This window comes from Melospiza melodia, chromosome 25, assembly GCF_035770615.1.
Source record: "Melospiza melodia melodia isolate bMelMel2 chromosome 25, bMelMel2.pri, whole genome shotgun sequence".
Classification (NCBI taxonomy): domain Eukaryota; kingdom Metazoa; phylum Chordata; class Aves; order Passeriformes; family Passerellidae; genus Melospiza; species Melospiza melodia.
In genome coordinates this window covers 1,883,138-1,906,918 of record NC_086218.1, presented here as the reverse complement: position 1 = coordinate 1,906,918, position 23,781 = coordinate 1,883,138, and the positions used below count along the sequence as shown (strand labels likewise).

Genomic DNA, 23,781 nt, shown 5'->3' with positions numbered 1-23,781 from the left:
ATAAACCACGAAGTGACAGACATCAGCACAGGGGCCCTCACAGGCAGCATCAGTGCTGCTTTTACAGTCTCCTCAGGATTCCTCTGAAGTTTTCATCAGAGCCTGCAGAGCCAGAGCTGCCCCTGTTCAGTGCCAGAGCTGGGAGGGGTCTGCAGGGCAGAGCTGAGCCCGCAGGGCTGGGCTGGGCTCTGACAGCATGGGCAGGGCCCAGCAGTGGGCACAGGGAAGCAGCTGATGGCAGGGACAGCTCCAGGCAGCAGAGCCCTGGGCAGGCAGTGGGGGGAAAGTGCCCCCAGGCTGTGCTGGGATAATTCAATTCCTCTCCAAACCCAATTACTCTGTCATTACTATTTTACAGATCCCCATGCGAAGGGACAGCAAATGTCCAACAACAGCTCCATCAGGCACTTCCTCCTGCTGGCACTGGCAGACACGCGGCAGCTGCAGCTCCTGCACTTCTGCCTCTTGCTGAGCATCTCCCTGGCTGCCCTCCTGGGCAATGGCCTCATCATCAGCGCTGTAGCCTGCGGCCACCACCTGCATATGCCCATGTTCTTCTTCCTGCTCAACCTGGCCCTCAGCGACCTGGGCTCCATCTGCACCACTGTCCCCAAAGCCATGCACAATTCCCTCTGGGACACCAGGGACATCTCCTACATAGGATGTGCTACACAGGTCTTTTTCTTTCTGTTCTTCATTTCAACAGAGTTTTATCTCCTGACCATCATGTGCTATGACCGTTACGTGTCCATCTGCAAACCTCTGCACTATGGGACCCTCCTGGGCAGCAGAGCTTGTGCCCACATGGCAGCAGCTGCCTGGGCCAGTGGCTTTCTCACTGCTCTGCTGCACACAGCCAATACATTTTCCCTGCCCCTGTGCCATGGAAATGCGCTGGGCCAGTTCTTCTGTGAAATCCCACAGATCCTCAAGCTCTCCTGCTCCAAATCCTACCTCAGGGAAATTTGGCTTCTTGCTGCTAGTGTCTGTTTAAATTTTGGTTGTTTTGTGTTCATTGTTTTCTCTTATGTGCAGATCTTCAGGGCAGTGCTGAGGATCCCCTCTGAGCAGGGACGACACAAAGCCTTTTCCACCTGCCTCCCTCACCTGGCCGTGCTCTCCCTTTTCCTCAGCACTGGCACATTTGCCTACGTGAAGCCCCCCTCCATCTCCACCCCATCCCTGGATCTAGCCCTTTCAGTTCCATACTCGGTGGTGCCTCCAGCCCTGAACCCCCTAATCTACAGCCTGAGGAACCAGGAGCTCAAGGCTGCTGTGAGGAGAATGATGACGGGATGGTTTCAGAAACATTAAACTGCAGGCCAATCTCTGCCAATCACTTGCAAAAAAAGTCATCTTTGATACTTTGTGTTGGTTCGGTAGTGAGAGGTTTTTTTATCTTTTTTTTTCCCTTTCCATATTGTCCAAAAAGAAATGTCATATTTGTTCCATTTCTCATTTTGTTTCTCTCCACCGTCACTGTGGCCAGAGATTGTGTCCATGAGGGGTTGTGCTCTAGGTGGCTTTAAAGGAACTAAATAATCTCCCAGCAGAGTTTTCTGCAGAGATGCCCTTTTGTTGCCTTCCGTGGAGCTGCAGCAGCAATGTCTGTGTGCAGAGCTGGGGGCAGAGCAGTGCTGACACAGCAGCTGTGCCCAGCAGCAGCAGCACTTCATGTTGCCAGTGCTGCTGCCGTGGCCCTGCCCCGCTGCCCTGGTGGCCCTGGTGTTGCTGCAGGGCCTGAGTGCTCTTGGGGCCGGGCACAGCCCTGGGGGTGGCAGTGCCGGGGCTGCAGCAGGGACAGGCCATGGGCACTACTGGGGCAGCGCTGACGTCTCAGCCCAGGCCCTGGGGGCTCCAGGCTCCTTGCCCAGACTCTCTCAAGAACACGGCCAGGCCAATGCTCAGCACAGAAAAGCCCCGTGAGCAGTCCCAGGCTGGCCGTGGGCAGGCTGGGTGCAAACAGCATGGCTGGGGCTCTGCAAGGGCCCTGGGGGAGACGGAAAGGAGCAGCAGAGCAGGGGCTGATCCACCCCCAGTGCACTGGACAGCCCAGGGAAGCGTCCCATAGCGTCCTCATGGAGCTGCCAACGACATCCCCCCTCTGCTGCCCTGGCCTCTCCCCCAGCTGACACAGGTGCCCCATCCTTGCAGGCACAGACACGGCAGCACTGGCTCAGCAGCCCCTGTTTGCATTGCACAGAGCAGGCAGGAGCACCCCCATGCTGTTGGTGTGGGGACATGAACCTGAGGGAGCACAAATGCCATCATCCCTTGGGGCCAGCAAGGGCTGGGGGACACCCAGGAAACCACTCAGCTTTGTCCTGGCCTCTGCAGTCAGCCAGAAAGTTTGTTCCCATCAGCTGGGAGTTTCCTGTCCCACTGCAGACGCTGTTGCTCAGAGCCAGGGCTGCCTGGCAGCCACCCCCAAACTGCCCTGAGCATTTTTCCTTGGCCTCACCTTTGCTTTCTATGCTCTGTATGGTACAAATTCTATCCTATTGCCAACCCCTGTCCCCTCCCCTGCAAACAGCCCATCCCTGTTTGCCCTTTCCTCTCTGGCCCCACTCCCCATTGCAGTTCCTGACTTGGCACCATGGGAACGTCTCTTGGGCAGGAGGATCATCCTACAAGTGCTGCAAGAATTGTCTGCAGGCTCCTGCAGTGCCTGGTGCTGCTCCCTTGCCAGAGGCACCCCAGGCCAGCGGGGCACATCTGGGCTGCTGTGTCTGGCTCTGGGGCTCCCTGTTCTGGGCAGTGAGGAGGAGCTGCAGAGGTTCTGCAGGACTGACAGGATGGGCTTTGGGGCTGGCAGGAGAAGCTGAGGGACCTCAGCTTCTCCTGAGTCTGGCCAGGCCTGACTCTGCCAAAGGCAGAGCTCAGCTGCCCTTGGGTGCTGCAGGAACAATCCAGAGCCCAAAGAGCCTCCATGGCTGTGCTGGAGACCAAGGCTGCAGCAGGGAAATGCAGGGCTGCTGCGGGATGGGGAGGGCATTGAATTCCAGCACACACCTCAGGTCCCTGATGATCTTGGCACCAGGCTGAGCCCTGTTTCAGACTGGAGCAAGAGTGACACAAAACTACAACTAAGATGCCTTTGTCTATATACCTTCCTATATGGCAATCCCTTGTTGATGGTGGACATGTCAGATGTTGCTGAGATGTCACAAGGAGCTGAAGGAAGAATTTGGATGTTTCCTAAATTTTATCATGTTCACATTTTTTATGTTGACCATGAAGAAAAACATTTCTGTATCTCTGAGTCTCACCAGTTCCTGGTCCCTTAAGGGACACAAACCTGATGAGTTGAGGTTCCCACTGCAGGGGCTGCACTTGGACCTCCCTCCATAGCCAGAGCAGAGCTCTCTTGTCCCAGAAAGTCCCTGGCAATGCAGGGATGAAGGAAACAGGACAGGCTGTGGGGAGCAGGGGCAGGGAAGAACCAGGGAAGAGAATAACTTTTGCATTTAATGGAGTTGTGCCTTCCCTTGCCTTTGTTGGCTGACAAGAAATGAACATCCCTCTGTTTCTCAGGCAGCTCCTTCTCCAAGGAAACCAGGTGGAATTGGAGCCAAGGAGCTGAAAGCTGCAGTTGCAGCCTGGACTAGAGGGAGCTCAGATTTGCACAACGCTGCTCTGAGTGCCAGGGCTTGGATGGGGGAAATGGTGGGGTGGGGGTAGGGACAGACTCTGATTGATTGTCTGCCATGAAGGGTCCTGATTTTCATATTTATTCAAACTGCATAAGGAGGTACTTGGATTCAGTGTCAGTTGGAGATTGCACATATCAGTTTATTAACAGGGAAAAAAATAAACAGGACCTAATAAATGGAGTGTGGAATGTGGCTGGGAAAGCTCTGCCTGGGCTGTGCCAAGCAGGACACACAAGCCTGACCCTCATTCCCCAAACAAGTCTCTCAAGGAGGCATTTAAAAGGAATTCGAGTTGTTTGTGTCCGCTGAGCTGGACTCCCTGGAGAAATACCAACAAGAGATTCTCAGGAGCTCAAAACAGCCAAACAGCCTTTACTAGCAACTTTAGAAAATCAGAGAAGCTTTGGCAAAAGGTTTAATAGGACATTCAATCAAAAAATGAAAAAACACTTCTCAAAGCATGAATTTGGCCCATTCAACTTCACAAACTCTAAGCCTGTTCAATTTTAAGTTACTCAAAATTTGCAAGAAGAGGGAATTAGAGAGAAAGACAAATAGGATACAGAGAAGCACACACGCAGCTACCAACTCCTGCATTCCAGCACTGCTCAGATGGAAATTCCAAGAGGAGGTAGGGTCAAAATGTGTGCTTACCTTGGGATCAGCCTTAAATACCCCTTGGTCTTCCTGGGCCCTTCCCCCAGGTGGGACTTGGGCTCATTTGGTCCCTCAGGAGCTGGGCTGGGGGCTGCAGAGGTGGCTGTGGAGCATTGCCTGTGCTGTACCAGGGACTGGCAGACACTGCTGGGCTGGGATAGAGGCTCTGGGGGGATTGGGGTTCCAGGGCAGGGCAGGGCTGGGGTTCCAGGGCAGGGCAAGGCTGGACCTGCCCCTTCCTCCCTCACACACAAAATGTTTCCAGCCAACAATCTCCTCCAGTCTGCCACAACAGGGAATGTTGGAGGTGGAACCCAAATTTGCCCATGGGAAGCTGGTTAAGAAGGACAGGCCTTTTCCATAGCACAGAGCCCCAGTGTTTGGAAGGCAGGTGAGAGCCTCACTAGGCCAAGGCCAGCCAGACTTGTCAGGAATGGCAGATTTTGTCAGGGTGTCATCTTTGGATTAAGGCAATTTTGAGGTGGAACCCAATCTCGGCCATGGGTGCCTGGAGCAACTGGCAGGGACTGAGTCTACACTGAGGGCAACTGGGATTGACTGGGACCATGCTGGGGGAGACTGGGATCAGAGTGAACTCATACTGGGATCATCCTTGGAGTGACTGGGTCAATGCTAGGCACCACTGAGAGCAACTGGGATCAGACTGGGACCAGCTAGGACCATGCTGGGAGTAACTGGGATCATACTGGGAGGAAATGGCACCATGCTGACGGTGACTGTGGTCATTCTGGGATGATACTGGAAGTGACTAGGTGAAGGCTGTGGGCAACTGGGATCATGCTGGGGCAACCAGGATATACAGGAAGTGACTGGAATCATGCTGGAGGTGACTGGGAGCTACTGGGAGTGAATAGAAACACATTGGGGGCAACTGGGATATACTGGGAGAGACCAGATGTGACTGGGATCACAGAGGAACCATAAAGGAAGTTAGTGGAAGAATACTGGGAGTATCTGGAAGTGACTGGAATTATACTGGCTAACTTAGAATGACTGGGACCACACTGGGGGCAAATGGCACTGTACTGAGAGTGACCAGGTTCATACTGTAATCATACTGGGAGGGACTGGAACCATACTGGGAGTGCCTGGAACGATAGTAGGGGTGAATGGGAACACCTGAGACCATGCTGGGATCATACTGGGAGTGACCGTGATGATACTGGGATCATACTGAGTGTAACTGGAAGTGACTGGGACCATCCTGGGGGTGACTGAGAGCCTCAGGTCCCATGCTGGGAGTGACCTGGGGGGAACTGGGGGAACTGGCCCAGCTGGGGCTCAGGGTTGTTCTCCCCTAGGGCTGCCCCAGGTCCTGCTGCCACCCCTGACCCCACAGAGCCGAGGGAAAAGGGACAGCTTAGGGACAGGGGACATGGACGGGGACAGCCGAAGGACAGGGGACAGCTGAGGGAAAGGGGACAGACACAGGACAGGGCACAGCCAGGGAACATGGCCTGGCCGAGGGACACTGAGCTCCAGCTCTTTGGGCTGTTCCCTTGGTCTGCCAGCACAGGCCCAGGGGCAGAATCCCCTCCAGTCACTGCTGTTTGCTTTGAGCTCTGGAATATTCCCCAGGAGCCCCTGCAGCAGCTGCAGCCCGGCCGGGTGCCCGGGGCCACCAGAGCCACTCCGGCAGTGCCCTCCTGCCCCGGGCAGGGACAGAACAGCCAAGGAAAGGCTCGTGCTAGGCTCAGGGCAGGGACAGGGCACTCCCCTGGTGCTGCCACGGGCACAGCAGAGCCGGCCTGGGCAAAGGATTGGGATTGATGTCCCATGGAATCCCAGCAGGGATTATTTCTCATTGCACTGCTGGCATTGCATTGGTCATCCATTCAAATCATTTCCCCATGGAATTCCCATGGCAGTGGGTTAGGGGGAAGAACCATCCATGGAATTCTCACCTGACTGGAATGAGAGTGAAATCTGGCCATGGAAATTCCATGGTAATTCCTGCATTCCCAAGTCTCCCATTCCTGAATCCCCCCATTCCCATAGGAATTGCCCTTCCCCTCCCACACTCACCTTTGTGCTCCAGAGCCACCCAACCCCATCTGATGTATTTCCACCCAGGTGTGTCCCAGGTAATGCTTCGTCTGCTCCACCATGATCCCTTTGCATTCCCAGCACCTCTGGCTGATCCAGGTGGCACCATCAGACACTGCAAAGCCCTTGTAGCCATACCAGTGAGATCCATGGACACTCCATTGGACAGGAGGTCACAGCTGGAAACCACTTGCAGCATGTGGAGACCTGGGAATGAGGAGAGAACAGATCCATGGAGTTGTGTCCCAGACCCAGGGTGCCCCTTGGATTCCCATCCCAGCCCCACAGTTCCCCCCCATCCCCAGAGATCCCATTCCAGCCCCTCAGAATCCTCCATTCTCACAGATCCCAGCCCAGCCCCGGCTCCCCCGAATCCCCCCATTCTGGTTCTACCGGCCCCGTCTCCAGGGAACTGTCAGTCATGGGCTGGGTCCTGTCCTTGAGCCGGGGCTGGATATCCCAATATCCCAGCTCTGGCTATCCCTATATCCCAGCTCTGGCTGTCCCAATATCCCAGCCCTGGCTATCCCAATAACCCAGCTCGGGCCGACCCAATATCCCAGTCCTGGCTATCTCAATATCACAGTCCTGGCTATCCCAATACGCCTGCTCTGGCTTTCCCAGAATCCCAGCTCTAGCTGCCTCAATATCCCAGCCCTTGCTATCCCAATATCCCAGATGTGGCTATCCAAATATCCCAGCTCTCGCTATCCCAATATCCCGGCTCAGGGTATCCCAATGTCCCAGCTCTGGCTATCTCAATATCCCAGTTCTGGCTATCCCAATATCCCAGCCCTGGCTATCCCAATATCCCAGCTCTGGCTATCCTAATATTCCAGCCGAGGTTTCTCAGTATTCCAGCCCTAGCTACCCCAATGTCCTGGCTCTGGCTATCCCAATATCCCACCTCTGGCTGTCCCGATATCCCAGCCCTGGCCATCCCAATATCCCAGCTCTGGCCATTCCAATAGCTCAGCTCAACTCAGTTCCTCCCACCATCCCTGCTTTCTGTGGCTCCATCCGGCCCCGCTCGCTGCCCCAGTGCTCCCAGGGTGTCCCATCCACATCCCCCACATTCAAGGATTTAGGACCCCTGGATTGGGCTCCAACAGTGCCACTTCCAGGCACTGCAGGGAGTGGAGAACTGGGAGGACATGGAGATTTGGGGGGGCTGGGCGGCTGAAAGTGAGAGTTTGGGATCCAGGGGGTTCCACCAGCCAAGGAAAAGGGGGACATGAAGAGCTGGCAGAGCTAGGAAGGAGGTTCAGGGGCTCAGAGTCAAGGAAAGGGGTGAAGGGACTGGGAGAGCTGGGACTGGGAAAACAAAAGAGGCTACAAAACCCCAACCAGAACAAATCTAGCCACAGCTATTAAAATCTTACCACCATGTCCCCTCCCCCCAACAGAACTAAAACCAAAAGCTCCTACATCCTACAACTCATACAAAATAACCCTACAACTAAATACAAAAAAACTCAAAAACCAACCATAAAACCAATCCTAACACAACACAACCACAACTTCCATCACAAATTACTGGCGGGTCAGATGTTAACCCTTTCAATACTTCAATCATCCCTCAAGTAAAAGAAAAAAACAAAATAGAAACATCAAAAAAACCCATAAAACCATCAAAGTCAGAAAGGAAGAAATAAATACCCAATAAAAAAGAAGAAAAAATACCTTAATCTTGAAACTAAAATCCTCTTATAATCTAAAAAGAAAAAACTCTTTTTCTTTATAACACATAAAACTATTTTAAAAAATTAAATATTCAAAACAATATCAAAAAAACCCCTCCATATTAAAATAAATTATAAAATACCTGCAATTTCATATAAAGTTCAGGCAGAAAAAAAAGTAATCTAGTACCCACAAGAGAAGATCTCTATTTCCAGAGAGAAAAATACTTTAAAAAATAGATAATAAAAACATTTACCTTTAAACAACTCACCTTTAAAACAATACCTCATAAGTCGACATGACCCATCAATAATTTGTAAAAAAGCTTGTAGCAATAAAAGAACTTCACAATAACAAAGTTCCCCAGACAACTGTTATCCATGACAAAATTAAGAACCACAAAAAAAATATTTTTTCCTCCTGTAAAAAAAACTCCATAAACTTAACAAGAAAGTCTTCTCTCCCTAAAACTAAAATAAGACAATTCTAGAAATAGTAAACTACTAGAAATTTTTAGTTTAGTTTCTTTACATTGTCAGGTTAAAAAAATAATGTAAGGGGAAAAAAAAGTGTTCTAAATAATTTAATTTTTCCTACCTTTTTTTCATTTGCTTGTAATAAAATTTTCTTATACTCTTATAAAATTTTAAGCCTACTTTACCGTTCTCATAATCCTATCTCACAAAAAAATAAATACATAAATAATTAACCGACACTAAAACCAACCACACTCATCAATACATTAATTAAGATATCTCAGTATTGGAAAAAATCTTAAATTAACAAACCAAAACCACTACAATGTCATGATAAACCATTTGCCAAAGTTTCTCTGGTTTTCTAAAGTTGACTGTAAAGGCTATTTGGTTGTTTGGAGCTCCTGAGAATCTCTTGTTGGTATTTCTCCAGTGAGTTCAACCAGAGGACACAAACAATTATAATTTCTTTTAAATGTCTCATTGAGAGAATTGTTTGGGGGATGAGAGTCAGGGCTTGTCTGTCCTGCTTGGCACAGCCCAGGCAGGGCTTTCCCAGCCACATTGCACACTCCATTGCCCAGCTGGAGCCACTGGTGCCTCTGAGTTGTGCTGCCCCAGCCCCAGGGACGCTCTCCTTGTCTGCCCATTCCCCCACGGTCTCTGGGCAGGGATGGCCTCAGTGGGGGCTGCTGACATCCTCAGCAACTTGGAGGCTGCTGCTGAATTTTCCTGCTCCAGAGGCTTGTTCAGCCTTCAGCTCTTCAGTGCAGGAATTCAGTGTCCCAAGGCTCGTTAACATTGAGAACACCTTAACAAGCCAAGCCTCTGGGAATAATTTGATTTTAATTTTCAAATCTTGTGAGGTTAGGTAGATCTCAGTAGTGATAATCAAAACAAATGCACCTCTATTGAAATAACCCCAGCAAAAATGCGTTGGGGAGGAATCGGGGAAAAACTGAAAAAATAAGGGAAAAGAGGGAGGAAAAAGAATGGGTGTATAGCTACCAAACACAGAATGGCGAAGTCCCTCGATGTCCTGCCGATGGAGTTCACCAGGTCACATCCAGGGAGATCTCAGAGGTGCAGTCCATTTGGACTCTAGTTACACTCTTTTTTGATGGGGGAAGGGGAATAGATCTTTAAACTGAATCAAAGGTAGTCTATTGTATCTTTGGGGGAAAGAATGATATTTAGAGAAGGGTACACACAGTCCATGTTCTCTTTGTGGTCCAATGCTCACACCTGCAACACCCATCTTGCTTTGATCAGCTTGCCTCCCCCATACACCTTCCCCAGGTTGGGGGTTTCAGTCCCAGTTCTTGGAAAGTGTGAGAGGGGGCCTTCTCACATAGGCATTTCATGTCTCACTTTTTCTCTGGGGAAGAGGCTTCTTAAATGTCAGTTTGTCTGTCACGGTGATTGCAAATGAGCAAGAAGGGTCTTCTTTGCAGGACCACCCAAAACTCAGTGTGCTGGTTTGACCAGGAAGAAGTGGGAATTCTGGGATGCTGTTGTCAAACCTATGGGAGCTCAGATTTTGATATTGGCACCTGATGTGGCCAGTGGGGTTTGGACACACCTCTGAGAACACATAGGGGTTAAAATAGCTTCGTGCCTGGGAGTTTCTCTTGGGACTTCAGAGGCAAAGAGGTCAGATCTCCCTCCCCCGTCCAGCTGCTGCTGCTGGGTGGGGGAGGGGCAGCCCTGCGGTAGGCCTGGGCCTGGACAGAGATGGGGGGTGAGGAGGCCCTTGAGGATGGAAGGGTGGAAGAGCACCAAGAGACATCGGGCAGCCACCCCCCACCCCCTCTCCAGGAGAGAGAGAGGGAGAGCCAGCGACGGAATGTGATAGCAGCCGGCCAAGGAGAAGAAGGGGGGGGTGCAGCGAGAAGGTGCCCGGCAGAGCAGCGTGGGAGTGCCGGAGTTCTGGGACAGGCAGAGACTGAAATTTTTAACCCTTTTTCTTACATGATTGAGACCCTGCAAAATGCTGATCCTCCTGGAGCTTAATAAGAAGAGAGATAAGAGATGACATAAAAAGGACTAGGCCTGAGGGAAGTGGAGAAGACTGGCTGGGTGGGGGGAGAGATGATTGGAGTGGCCTTTTGGCTGGACTTTTCTTGTGTGGCCATAGACTGAACCATTTTTATTCCTGTGACACAGAGACTGCACTGGGGAGGCAGTGCCTCAGAACCAGGAGGGTTCATTGTGGGGACCCCTCGGCCCCAGGGGGTGAAAAAATGGGGGGGACAGATGTCCCGAAGGAGAGACTGTGCCTCTTTTGCAGTGAGACAAGGCATCCTTAAAAGACAACCCTAAAAGCAGCTCTGGTCCATGCACAGTGGTGAGAGCACTGAGCATGGAAAGAAGATGTCACCATGGCAAAAGGACTTTGCAGGCGGTGCTGAGTGACATGGAAGCACACGAGGTTTCAGCATGTTTCCAGGGGAAGCCTATGGTGCAAGAAGGACTCCTCTCCTCTACATGAAGTGAAGATAGAGTATTCTAAAGTGTGGTGCCGGACTGGGAGTTGGTGATTTGGGGGAATGTATCGGATTGGGAAATTTTGGTGGGGGTGAGGAGGAAAGTGCTTTTTGTAAGGTTTTCAATTTTCCCTTATAGTTTTTTTTTTCCTTCTTTTCTTGTAGTTTAGTTAATAAAGTTTTCTTTATTTCTAAGCTGGAGCCTGCTTTGCTTATACCTGGTCACATCTGACAGCAGACACCAGGGAGAGGGCATTCTCATGGGGGCACTGGCTCTGTGCCAGGCCTAAGCCATGACACTCAGGAGAAGTCTGGCCAGGCTGAGAGGTGGGGGAAAAATCCCAGAGCTATTGTTGCAAAAAAGGCAGAATGTCTTTCTCTTCTTTTCATTGAGCTCAGTGTAGCAGACAGTAAACACACCTGTGAAACAATAGCTTAGCAATGCTCTCAGGTCTCGGGGCCCTTAGCATGTGACTTTGTCCCACAGGGCTAGAGATTTAAGACAGGGGGTCTTTTCTTCAGTGGTCCCCAATGATGATCGTGAGGCAGATGAGGGAAATTTTGGACAGTCTCACACCCAGTTGCACCAGTTGTGTCCTTAGTCCTCTCAGCATGGTTCCAGTACCTTCCAGTTGATCCCAGTTGCTCCCAATGTGCCACATTTTCCTCTCAACATGGGCCCAGTGGCTTCCAGTACCCCCTAGTCAGGATCCATTCTCACCTGCTGTAATCCCAGTGGCTCCCAGGATGATCCCAGGTACATCCAGTCCACACCAGTATGGTTACAAGCACCCCCAGTATGGCCCCAGTCACTCCCAGATCCTCCCAGTATGATTCCAGTCATGCTCAGAGTGACTCCCTGTCAGTCCCTGTGTGGGCCCAGTTGCTCCCAGTCACCTCCAGGATGGTTCCAGTTAGAGCCAGCACCTTTCCAGTCACTCCCAGTCTGGTTCCAGTAGGATCCCAGTCACTCTCAGATACTCCTAATGCTTTTCAAGTCACTCCCAGTATGATGCCTGTCAGTTCCAAGTATGACCCCAGCATGGGCACAGCTGCTCCCATTATCAGCCAGTGGGGTTCCAGTTGCTCCCATTTACCCCCACTGTTGTTTCAATCACTCCCAGCATATTCCAGTTACTCCCAGCAGGTTCCCAGTTAGTCCCAGTTGTCCTCAGTTGCTTCCAGCCTGATCCCAGTTGCTCACAGCCACTCCCAGTCACCCTCAGTGCAGTCCCAGTTGCTCCAAGTATGACCCAGTATGATCCCAGTTGCCCCCAGCATGGTTCCAATTGCTCCCTGTTCCTCCCAGTGTGATCCCACTTGAACCCTGTTGTCCCTTCTATAGTCCCAGTCACTCCCCATGTGATCCCAGTCCCTGCCAGCATGATGCCCAGTTGCCCCCAGTGTAGACCCAGTCACTCCCACTCACTCCAGTTGCCCCCACCATGGTCTCAGTTCTCCCCAGCATGGTCCCTCTTGTTCCCAGTCATTCCCAGTATGATTACGGACACTCCCAGTACATCCCAGTTGCCCTCAGCATGTCCATGGTCCTTCCCAGACACTCACAGTGATCCCAGGAATGTGCTTGTTATCCCAGTATGATCTCAGTCACACCCAGTATATCCCAGTTGCCTCCAGCCTGCATCCAGTCATTGCCAGTTCCTCCAGTTTGCTTGCAGCATCATCCCAGTTTCTCTCAGTTGCTCCCAGTAGCCCAAAGTGTGATCCCAGTTGCTCCCTTTCAACACCAATAGGAGCCTAGGAAGCTCCAGTTTGATCCTTGTCACATGCCAGCACTCCCAGTGTGGTCCCAGTATAATCCCAGTTGGTTCCAATCTCTCCCAGTATGGTCCCAGTTGCCTCCAGCTAGATCAACCCCGTCAGTCCCAGTATGATGCCATTTGCTCCCAGTTGCTCCCAGTTGCTCCCAGTCACCCCCAGTATGGGGGATGATGTGCAGGGTGTGTTCCCAGTCACTCTCAGATGCTCCCAGTATTAGTCCCGTCCCTCCCAGTATGGTCCAGAGATGATCCCAGTGTGCTCCCAGTCACTGCCAGTATGAACCAGTTGTGCCCCACATGGTTCCAGTTGTTCCCTTTCACCCTCACTTTTGTTCCGGTCACTCCCAGTCTCTCCCAGTGTACCCCAGTTCCTTCCAGCCCATTCCTAGTCACTCCCAGTTCCTTCCAGTATGATCCCATTTGCTCACAACCACTCCCAGTCAGCCTCAGTGTAGTGGCACTCACTGCCAGTATGATCCCAGTCACCTCCAGCATAATCCCAGTTCATCCCAGTATAAGGCCAGTGGCTTCCAATCACCCCAGCATGCATCCAGTCACTCCCAGTTCCTCCCAGTTGCTCCTTGCATGATCCCAGTTGCTCAGAGCTGCTTCTGGTCACCCTCAGAATTATCCCAGTCACTCCCAGTATATCCCATCTGTCCCCAATATGGTCTCAATTGCCCCCTGCAGGCTCCTACTCCATCCCACTATGATCCCAGTATGATCCCAGTATGATCCCAGTCTCCCTCAGTGTGATCGCAGTCTGCCCTGGCATGGGCCCAGCTGGTCCCTATGATCCCCATAGTATCCCCGTACAATCCCAGTCACTGAAGGCGTTGATCTTTGACATCCCCGAAGGTCCCTTTTGGTCCTGAAACAGACTTGCAGAATCCTGAAACAAAGAACGGCAGAAGAAAAATCACTAATAACTATTAAAAGAAATCCATTGATATTTATCAAACAATATTGAGAAAATTTCTGGAATGCCTTGGCACTGTCCTTAATTGAATCACTTGGGCTGAGTCTGACTCATGGCTTTCCAGTACTTTGAGCTGGTAGCTCTGTCCACCTTCCACAGAATGGTGCCCTGGGCCCGGGTAGGGGGATCAAAGCCCCCAAACCCAACGGTGGGCACGCCAAACAGCCCAGACCTGGCCTGCAGGGCAGGGTCTTTGTTCTCACAGCCCACCAGCACTGTGCTGCCAGTGCCTCGGCAGCAGGAGTGACCAAACGTTTTGTCCCTCTCCCCCCAGAACCACCAGTGCACACTGGCAGCTGGGAAGGAGAAGCTTTCCCAGGGATCCTCATCCTGGATCTGTGGGTCTTCTTTCCCCAGAAAAAGTGAGCAATGCTCGCTGTCCACCCCCTAGCCACCCCGTGATTCAAATTTCAGCGTTCCTGTTTTCTGCTCTTCAACATCACCCCCATCCCCTCTGGGCTTGTGGCCAGAGGCAACACCTCTGGGAGCCACATCCCCCACGCCGCTGGTGCACGTGAGGGGAGTCAGGCACCCCAAATCCCAGCGAGAAGCCCCTGACCAAACGTGAATCAGCCTGTGAAAAATGTTGTGTCCCAGAAAAACACTGAGTTTGAAAGTTTTCAGCTAGGAGGCACCAGCTGTCAGCAAATGAGCCGTGCCTCCCCTGAGGGACAGGACAGCGTGCCCTTCTTCTCTCCCAGCTCCCTCCACAGGAGTGTTATAAATGAGAAGCTTGACTAGGCCAATATTCAAGCAGCACTCAAGTCATTAATTGCTATGGTAAAGTATGAGCAATACAGCGCTGGGTACAGTGGGGGGAAGTTTTCCCTCCAACTGCACACTGATAGTTGAGGCTTACAGGCATTTATAGGGGTACTCATCAGCTTTCTCAGAAATTTCTATTCCCAAGTTTTCTATTCCCAATTCCATACCTAATGGGACTTAGTTTTTCTCAGGATGTATCCCAGAAAGGAGTATCCCCAGATGGTGGTGGTTCGGTTTCTGAAAGAAGGAAGAAATCTCCCAGATGGTAAGGTCCAGATTCCAGACTTGGGTCCACCTTTTAATTGCAGAGACTATAAATTTCATAACAGGGATGTCCAGCTTCCCTTGGTTGAAACTATTAATCCTTGAGTTGATGTTCATCTTCCTTTCTCAAGCTGCTTTTCATTGTTTTGTTAAAGTGTGAGATAAGAATGTTTCTTTTTATATATTCTAAAGCTATCGTTTCAAAGACCCTTACTACAAGCAATATTCTAAAATTATACTTCAAAAGGTTACTATTGCCAAACTCCTTAAGGCTTAGCTACAAGCAGAAAGTTCCTGTCAAAAAGCAACGTACTTAAAGCTTTAATTCAAATGCTGCTAAATCAACTTAGGACTTATAAAGGTTAATTACAAAAAAAAGGATAGGTTCAAAGGCCTTCTTCCATGCTTTACTTTCCGCAATAATTATTAGAATTCGTCTTTATACCTGTCCCATGGACAGATTCCACACATATTACAATCACAAATACCACGTTGCCTGTATGTACCTGACATGAAACACAGCTTTGTATTTCACAGGGGGGCACAAGGATGGCTCCTGTGAGAATCTGCTGGAAGCTTCCATCATGTCTGGCACAGCCAATTCCTGGTGGCTTCAAAGATGGACCTGCTGCTGGCAAAGGATGGACCAGTTACAAATGGTGGCAATGCCTCTGCAATAAGAGATTGAAAAAGAAATAAAAATAGAGATTGTGGCACAGATTTAAGTCCAGCCAGAGGAGATCAGAGGAAGAACATGTGAGAAGAACAACTCTACAGACATCCAGGTCAGTGCAGAAGGAGGGGCAGGAGGTGCTCCAGGCCCTGGAGAGCCAGGCACCCTGCAGGAGAGCCATGGAGAGAGGGGCCTTGCTCCCAGGCTGGAGCAGCCTGTCCCTGGAGGAATGCACCCCCTGGAAGAGTGACCCATGCTGCCACAGTTTGGGAAGGACTGTTGTCCCTGGCAAGGACTCACACTGCAGCAGTTTGCAGAGGGCTGTTCCCCTGGAATGGACTCACATGGGAGAAGCTCCTGCAGAACTGTCTCCCTTGGGAGGGACCCACGGTGCAGCAGGGGAACCACTCCTCTCCCTGAGCAGGGCCAGAAGCCATGGGTGATGAACTGACCATAAACCCCATTCCCTCTCTGCCTGCACTGCTGGGATGGGAGGTAGAGCTGGAGAGAGGTGAGGAGCTTATTTTATTTCCCCATTTCCTGCTCTGACCTTGTTAGTAATAAATGAATTTCACACCTCTAAGCTAAGCCTGTTTCTCCAGGACAGTATTTGATGAGTGATCTCGCCCAGTCCTTATCTCAACCCATGAACCCTTTAATAAATTCTCTTTGTCCAGCTGCAGAGGGGAGTGAGTGAGCAGCCCACATGGATGCCTGGCATTTGGCCTGGGTCAACCCACGACACCTTGGTACCACAGGGTCACACTGGACCCTTGATTCTATGGGGTCTCATTGGTTCCATCAGGCCCTGCAGGGCCACTTAATTCAACAAGGCCCCAAAGTTTCAGAGTGGTCTCCAGGAGTCCATGAGGCCCTGCAATGTCAAAATGGACCTTTGGATCCATGGGGGCCCACAGTGTCACAATGGGCTCTCTTGGTTCTACAGCTTCACAATGGCCCCTCGGTTCCATGTGTCCTGCACTGTTCCATGAATCCTTAGTTCCTTGGGGTCCTGTAGGGTCACAATGGTCTCCTTGGTTTTCTGGTGCCACAGTTGCCATAATTTCCATGGTATCACAACTGCCCTTGGATCCCAAGAGGCCCCAGAGTGTCACAATGGCCCCTTGCTTGCATGACGCACTGCAGTGTCACAATGGTGTCCATGATTCCATCAGGTCCTGCAGTGTCACCATGGACAGTTTGTTCAATGACAGTTCACAATGTCACCACGACCCCTTGGTTCCACAGAGCCCCACTGTGTCACTGTGGTCCCTTTGGTTCCAAGGCTCAGAAGTGCCAGAATGACCCTTTGGTTCCATCAGGCCTTGAAGTTTCAAAATGTTCTCCATGGTTTCATGAGTACCCCCTGTGTCACAAGAGACTCCTGGTTCCCTGAAGTTCTTCAGTGTCACAATGGGCCCTTGGTTCCAAGAGGTTTGGTAGAGTCACAATTGACTCCCTGGCTATATGAAACCCTGCTGTGTCACAATGCCCATGGTTCCATGAGTGTCCATGGTGTCACCATGGTCTCCTTGGACTCCCAGTATCACCATGGTCTCCTTGGTACCATCCAGGCCTTGTAACAAGAGATAGGGAGCCATTTTGTGCCTTAGATGAAAGGCTGCAGAACTCATGGTTGTGAGGCTGTGTCACTGATAAGAAACTAAAACCACCTGAATCTGAACGCGAAATATCATCTCATGTACCTTCAATCCCAGCCTCGACATAATTAGAAAATACAAACAGAGGTAGAATATACAAACCGAGGTTCCCCAGTAAATCAAAAGCAGGGACCATATTTTGAATGCAGGCAAAATGCATTCAAGTGCATTCAAATGCACTCGCTATGATGGGGAGGTGATGATCCCCTATTCTAAGAGTGAACTTAAGAAGGGATGACTATTGAAGGAACTGCAGAGAACCAGAATATAAGAACAGTAGGTTGCACAGGTGATTCTGGGATAGGCAGACCAGAAAGCAAGAGCAGATGAAGCAGTGCAGTCCCCACCAAGAAGATCACGCTCACATGCTGTGGGCAGCAACCCCTTCAGGCCGTGTCACAATCCCCTGGTACAAGGGGCGTCACGATGGTTCATTTCACTGATCTCAGGGTGCAAAGACACACAGCAGGAGACTTTCTGTATTAACCAAAACAAACGCACCTTTTATTGAGTGCCCACAGCAGATGCAACAGAAGGATTATAAAGGAGATAGGGATAGACAGACAGAGAAAAGGGGGGGCGGGGAATAGCTGCCAAAAGAGAGATTAAATCCTCGTGGTACAGCCAATACATCCGTCTGGTCACGTCGGGGAGAGTCTCAAAGCCTTCAGTTAACTCAAGGCTCTTTTATAATGTACCGCCGGGAGGGGAGCAGGACGGCACATGGAGGGAACAGTGGAGAGTAAATCCATTGGGAACAGGCACAGACAGTCCAGTTCTGAACAGCACAAACCGGTGCCAGCAGTGAGCGGGACCCATTGTTTCTGGACTGGTTCCTATGGGAAACCTCCTGCTTCCCATGGTAGACATCCAGCTCCAGTCAGGCCAGCACCCCTGGGTTAGAATTTGAAGGGTCTCAGTCTCAGTCCTTTGGGAGGGCTTCAATCTCTGTCCTTGACGGTGGCTGTGAGGCAGATGAGGGATCTTTGGACTGTCTCTTACAGACTGACATCCCAAAACATAAAAATAATTATTCATCTCCCCTTAAAAGAAAATAAACTGAATTTAAAAATTTGTTTATTTTTCTTATTTATAAAATTATTCTTCTGTATTTGTATTACCAAATTTTATTATTTATATTAAAAAATCCATACCATTTTAGCAAGCAAAAAATTTATTGGTCGTTGGTTCTAAGTAACATGATTCCCTTCATTAATTCACTGTCCAGTGTGGCTCTTGATTCCTCCTTAATGCTAATTAGTCCCATTTTAAATCCTTTTGTCATCTTTTTTATCATTTTCACGGACAGGGTAAAAAAGGCCACTTTGGGGTCCACGGAGACATTTCTGGGGCACATTTGGGGCAGTTCTGAGTCTGCAGAGGGAATTCAGAGAGAACTTGATGGTCTGGAGGACACTTGCAGGAGCCGGGTGGGCACTTGGAGGGGCACTCAGGGATTCCAAGAGGCAGTTCGAGGTCTGGAGCAGCATTTGGGGGTCCAGGGTGGCCCTTGGAGGTCGGGGAGGGGAATTTGGGGCCCTTCAGGGTCCGGGTGGGCCCTTGGGGGGCTCTGATTGGGATCTCTGGGGCGCGAGGGTTGATGGGAGTTGTAGGCGACGGTCGAATACAGTTAAACTGGGCCGTGGAGCATCACGGGAGTTCGAGACGCAGCTGCAATGGCTCTCAGTGGGGCGCAGGGCATGACGGGAGATAAAGTCCTGGCTGGAACAGCGCTGGACATGCACCGCAGAGCATGATGGGAGCCGTAGTCCCGGAAGTGGCTCTAACACTTTGTTTGGGAGTCCGGGAAGGCTCTTGGGGGAGACTTCTGCATCCGAGCCGCGACTTGAGATCCTCGGGTGATGTAAGTGGTTTGAGAGACCTTGCGGGGAGTTCGAGGACCTCTAACAAGGCTCTTTGGGGTGCGGGGAACGGCAGGAGTTTTAGGCGCAGGACTGTGTTCTGAGGGGCTCTGGGGCCGCGGCAGAGGAGAGGAGATGAATTCCCAGAAGTGGCTGTACCAGGCATCTGTGGGGTCGGAAGCACTCAGGGGATCCGGGGACGCTTTTCGGGGGTCCCGAATGGGTGCTGAGGGGGCACTGAGGGATCCTGGAGGGTCGGGGGGACACCTAAGGCTCAAAGGGGGGGCGGGTCTCGGGGGTTCTGTGGAGCGCAGGGCATGACGGGCGTTGTAGTGCTGGCTCCAATGGGGCTCAATTGGGCCGCGGGGCATGACGGGAGTTGTGGCTACAGTAGGCACCATCCCCGAGTCTCCGATCTCTGGCGCTGATTGGCTTCGAGTGATGAGGGTAGGAGTCTCGGCAAATGGGATGCGGTAGAGGCGGGAACAGCCCATTCAACTTCTCCAGTCCCTCCCAATACAGCCCAGTTCATCCCGAGTAGAGACCAGTACAACCCCAGTATAGACCAATACAACCCCAGTACAGCTCAGTTCATCCCAAATAGAACCCAGTACAACACAAGTGCCCCTCCAGTCCCTCCCAGTACAGCCCAGTCCCCCCCAATACACCTGAGTTTATTCCCAGTCCCTTCCAGTTCCCTCAAGTGTCATCCACAGGATACCCCAGTGTCCCCAGTCTTCTCCACAATGGCCCCAGTGTCTCCAGTATGTCCCAGTCCTCCCCAGTGTCACTCCCAGTATGTCCCAGTGTCTCCCATAGCGTTTCCAGTGTCCCCAGTATGTCCCAGTCCTCCCCAGTGTTTCCAAGGACAGTTTCATTTCTCACGGTGGCCGTGGCACCCAAACCCAGCAGTGGGGTCAGTGCAGTGCCCACGGCCACAGCCCCTTACAGGGGCCCAGTGCAGCTTGGGCTGATGATCCACCCTCACAGCTGGCCCAGGGCAGCTCTGCAGTGGCTTTGGTGGCAGCTGGGGCTGGCACACACATGAGCAGTGTGTCTGTTTGCAGTGAGGCAACTCAGCAGTTTGAGATGGCTGCAAAAACCCCAAAAAAGGGAAAACCCCTCTTAGGCTGGGTGCAGCCAGCTCTGCTAGCACAGCAGGTCCCAGGGGAGTGAGGACAGACAGGATGGGGCTAAGCAATGTGGAGCAAGGTTGTCCACACTGGGTCAGAGCTCCAGGCACAGCTTCTGTGAGTAGGCCAGAGCTGCTGAGGAGAGACCCATGGTCAATATCAATCACAGAATGCTGCAACCACCTCTGCTCTAAGGAGAAATGTAATAAAAGACACTCTTTAAAATAGGAATGTAAATTTTATTACTGCTCTTTGATATCTTTCTCCATGACTGGACTAGGAAAACTTTAATGACCCTCTCAGGGCTTTGCTGTTGTTTACATCAGACCCAGTCCTTGAGAGTGTTTTGAAAAAACTTCTCAAGAACACAAAGTTAAATTTAGACTCCAAATTTTCTTGAAGTTTTAATGGGTCCCACTGAGAGACACGACTGGAAAAGTGTCCCCAGGTTCCAGGGAGAGCAGAACAATGGAGGCAGTGATGGCATGTGGGGATGTGCAATGCCAAGGGCAGGAGCATGGAGCGGCCCCTGCCAGGCTGCTGAGCAGGGACAAGGAGGCAATGAGGCCCCAGGCCTGCAAGAGTCACTTGTCCCCTCCTCGTGGCCTCAGGCCCAGGCCCAGCAGCCATGGCCAAAGTGCTGCCCAAGTTGGCTCTGTCAGGGCTGTCTTGCAGCTGCTGCCCATCCCTGTGCCCTGTGCAGCCCAGGCTGTCCCACGGTGTCCCTGCCCTGCGCCTCTGTCCCTGCAGGCTGTCGGCATCCCCCGGCTGCCCCACCTGGCTGGGCCCTTCCTTTGCTGACAGCTCTGCCTCTTATCTGCCTCTGCCTGCCCACACAAAGCCTGGGGCTGATACTAAAAGGGTTCATTCCATTTTTACTGTGCCTGTGAACTTTCAGCAGAGGAACAAGGCATGCAGGGGCTGCTTCCCCAGCAGGAATGCTTGGAAGAGAAGATGAAGACATCTGGCTCAGGGGTGCAGGGACAGAGAAAACAAAGACTGAATCTGGGAACTTGGGGTGGGTTTTATGGAAATGGATAAATTGTAATTCACATTTAGTGACTATAGAAGCAACACGCTGGTAGAATTACATGTCCATGTGAGGTTGGGAGTTATCCCTCACTAGAGCTTAGGCCTGAGTAAATGACACCCTCTGAAACAGCAAATTCATGTACAGGGACAAAGGAGCTCTGTGCTCAGTGGAGTGGAGACTGAGGACAGCAGAGGAGACCTGGGAGGGACTGAAGGGAGGTTTCAGAGAGGGTGGATCCTTTTGGCATAATAGAGAACAGCCAGAGGAAGAAAGAATTAATGCAAAGGGCAGATAGGGAGGGCCAGACAGGACCCAAACATAAAGGAATTTCCCTGCCAGGGCAGGGCTGTGGTGCAGCATGTTCCCCAGCAGGAGGCTTTGTGTGGGCAGGCAGAGGCAGGCAGTCGTGTACCTCAGTGGGAGCCATTCAAACTTCAAGAAAATTTGGAGTCTAAATTTACCTTTGAGTTCTTGAGTTTTTTCAAGACACTCTCAAGGACTGAGTCTGATGTAAACAACAGCAAAGCCCTGAGAGGTTCATTAAAGTTTTCATAGAAAATTCATGGAGAAAGATTTCAAAGAGCAGTAATAAAATATACATTCCTGTTTTAAAGGTGTCTTTTATAAAATTTTTCCTTAGAGCAGAGGTGGTTGCAGCATTCTGTGATTGATACTGACCATGGGTCTCTCCTCAGCAGCTCTGGCCTGCTCACAGAAGCTGTGCCTGGAGCTCTGACCCAGTGTGGACAACCTTGCTCCACATTGCCCAGCCCCATCCTGTCTGTCCTCACTCCCTTGGGCCCTGCTGTGCTTGCAGAGCTGGCTGCACTCAGCCTAAGAGGGGTTTTCCTTTTTTGGGGTTTTTGCAGCCATCTCAAACTGCTGAGTTTCCTCACTGCAAACAGACACACTGCTCATGTGTGTGCCAGCCCCAGCTGCCACCAAAGCCACTGCAGAGCTGCCCTGGGCCAGCTGTGAGGGTGGATCATCAGCCCAAGCTGCACTGGGCCCCTGCAAGGGGCTGTCTCCATGGGCATTGCACTGACCCCACTGCTGGGTTTGGGTGCCACGGCCACCGTGAGAAATGAAACTGTCCTTGGAAACACTGGGGAGGACTGGGACATACTGGGAACACTGGGAACGCTGTGGGAGAGACTGGGACATACTGGGAGTGACACTGGGGAGGACTGGGACATACTGGGGAACACTGGGAACGCTGTGGGAGAGACTGGGACATACTGCGAGCAACACTGGGGAGGACTGGGACATACTGGGAGTGACACTGGGAGATATGGGTGCAAACTGGGGACACTGGGGTATCCTGTGGATGACATTGGGATGAACTGGCAGGGACTGGGAATAAACTCAGGTGTATTGGGGGGGACTGGGCTGTAGTGGGAGGGGTTGGATGGGCACTGGGGTTCCACTTGGAATGAACTGGGCTTTACTGGGGTTGTGCTGGTCTGTACTGGGGATGAACTGGGCTTTACTGGGAGGGACTGGAGAAGTTGAATGGGATGTTCCCGCCTCCACCGCATCCCATTTGCCGAGACTCCTGCCCATCACCGCCTGAAGCCAATCAGCGCCAGAGATCGGCGACTCGGGGACGGTACCTACGGTAGCCACAACTCCCGTCATGCCCTGCGGCCCAATTGAGCCCCATTGAGCCCGGACTACAAAGCCCGTCATGCCTTGCGCTCCACAGCCCCCCCCCCCCCCCCCCCGCTCCCCCTTTTTCCCTTAAGTTTCCCCCAGACCCTCCAGGATCCCTCAGTGCCCCCTCAGCGCCCATTTGGAACCCCCAAAAAGCGTCCCCGGACCCCCTGAATGCTCCCGACCCCACAAATGCCCAGTACCGCCACTTCTGGGAATTCATCTCCCCTCCTCCCCCACGGCCCCAGAGCCCCTCAGAACAGTCCTGCACCCAAAACTCCTGCTGTGCCCCCGCTCTAAAGAGCCCGGTTACAGCTTCCCGAGTTCCCCGCAAGTGCTCCCGAAGCGTTTACGTTTCCCCCAGGACCTCAAGTCACGGCTCTGACGCAGAAGGGTCCTCCAAGGGCCTCCCACACCCTTCAGAGCTGCATTGGAGCCACTTCGAGGACTACGGCTCCCATCATGCTCTGCAGTGAACGTCCAGCCCAGTTGGAGCCAGGACTTCATCTCCCGTCATGCCCCGTGCTTCCACCGAGAGCCATTGCAGCTGTGCCTGGAAAACCCATGATTCTCTACCATCCCGTTAACCTTATTGGACCCGCGTCTACAACTCCCATCATCCCCCGCGCCCCAGAGAGCCCCGTAAGGGCCTCCCAAGGGCCCTCCTGGACCCCGAAGGGCCCCAAATTCCCCTCCCTGATCTCCAAGGGCTCCCCTGGACCCTCAAGTGCTGCCCTGCACTCCGAACTGTCCCTCGGAATCCCTGAGTGCCCCTCCAAGTGCCCACCCGGTTCCCCCAAGTATCTTCCAGACCCTCAAGTTCTCTCTGAATTCCCCCCCCGCAGACCCAGAACTCCCCCAAATGTGCCCCAGAAATGTCTCCATGGACCCCAAAGTGGCCTCTTTTACCCTGTCTGAAAAATGATAAAAAAGATGACAAAAGGATTTAAAATAC

General features: G+C 51.8%; 1 protein-coding gene across 1 annotated transcript in view; it reads left to right on the top strand.

Annotated features, from left to right (window-relative positions):
- Nucleotides 1–762: 762 nt before the first annotated feature.
- LOC134429050 (olfactory receptor 14J1-like) overlaps nt 763–23,781 on the top strand; it is a gene marked incomplete at its 5' end in the record, with an annotated part of 45,302 nt that continues 22,283 nt past the window's right edge. Inside the window, one exon of the mRNA XM_063176149.1 lies at nt 763–1,224. Coding sequence (XP_063032219.1) covers nt 763–1,224 — 462 coding nt within the window. The remainder of the gene's footprint in view (nt 1,225–23,781) is intronic.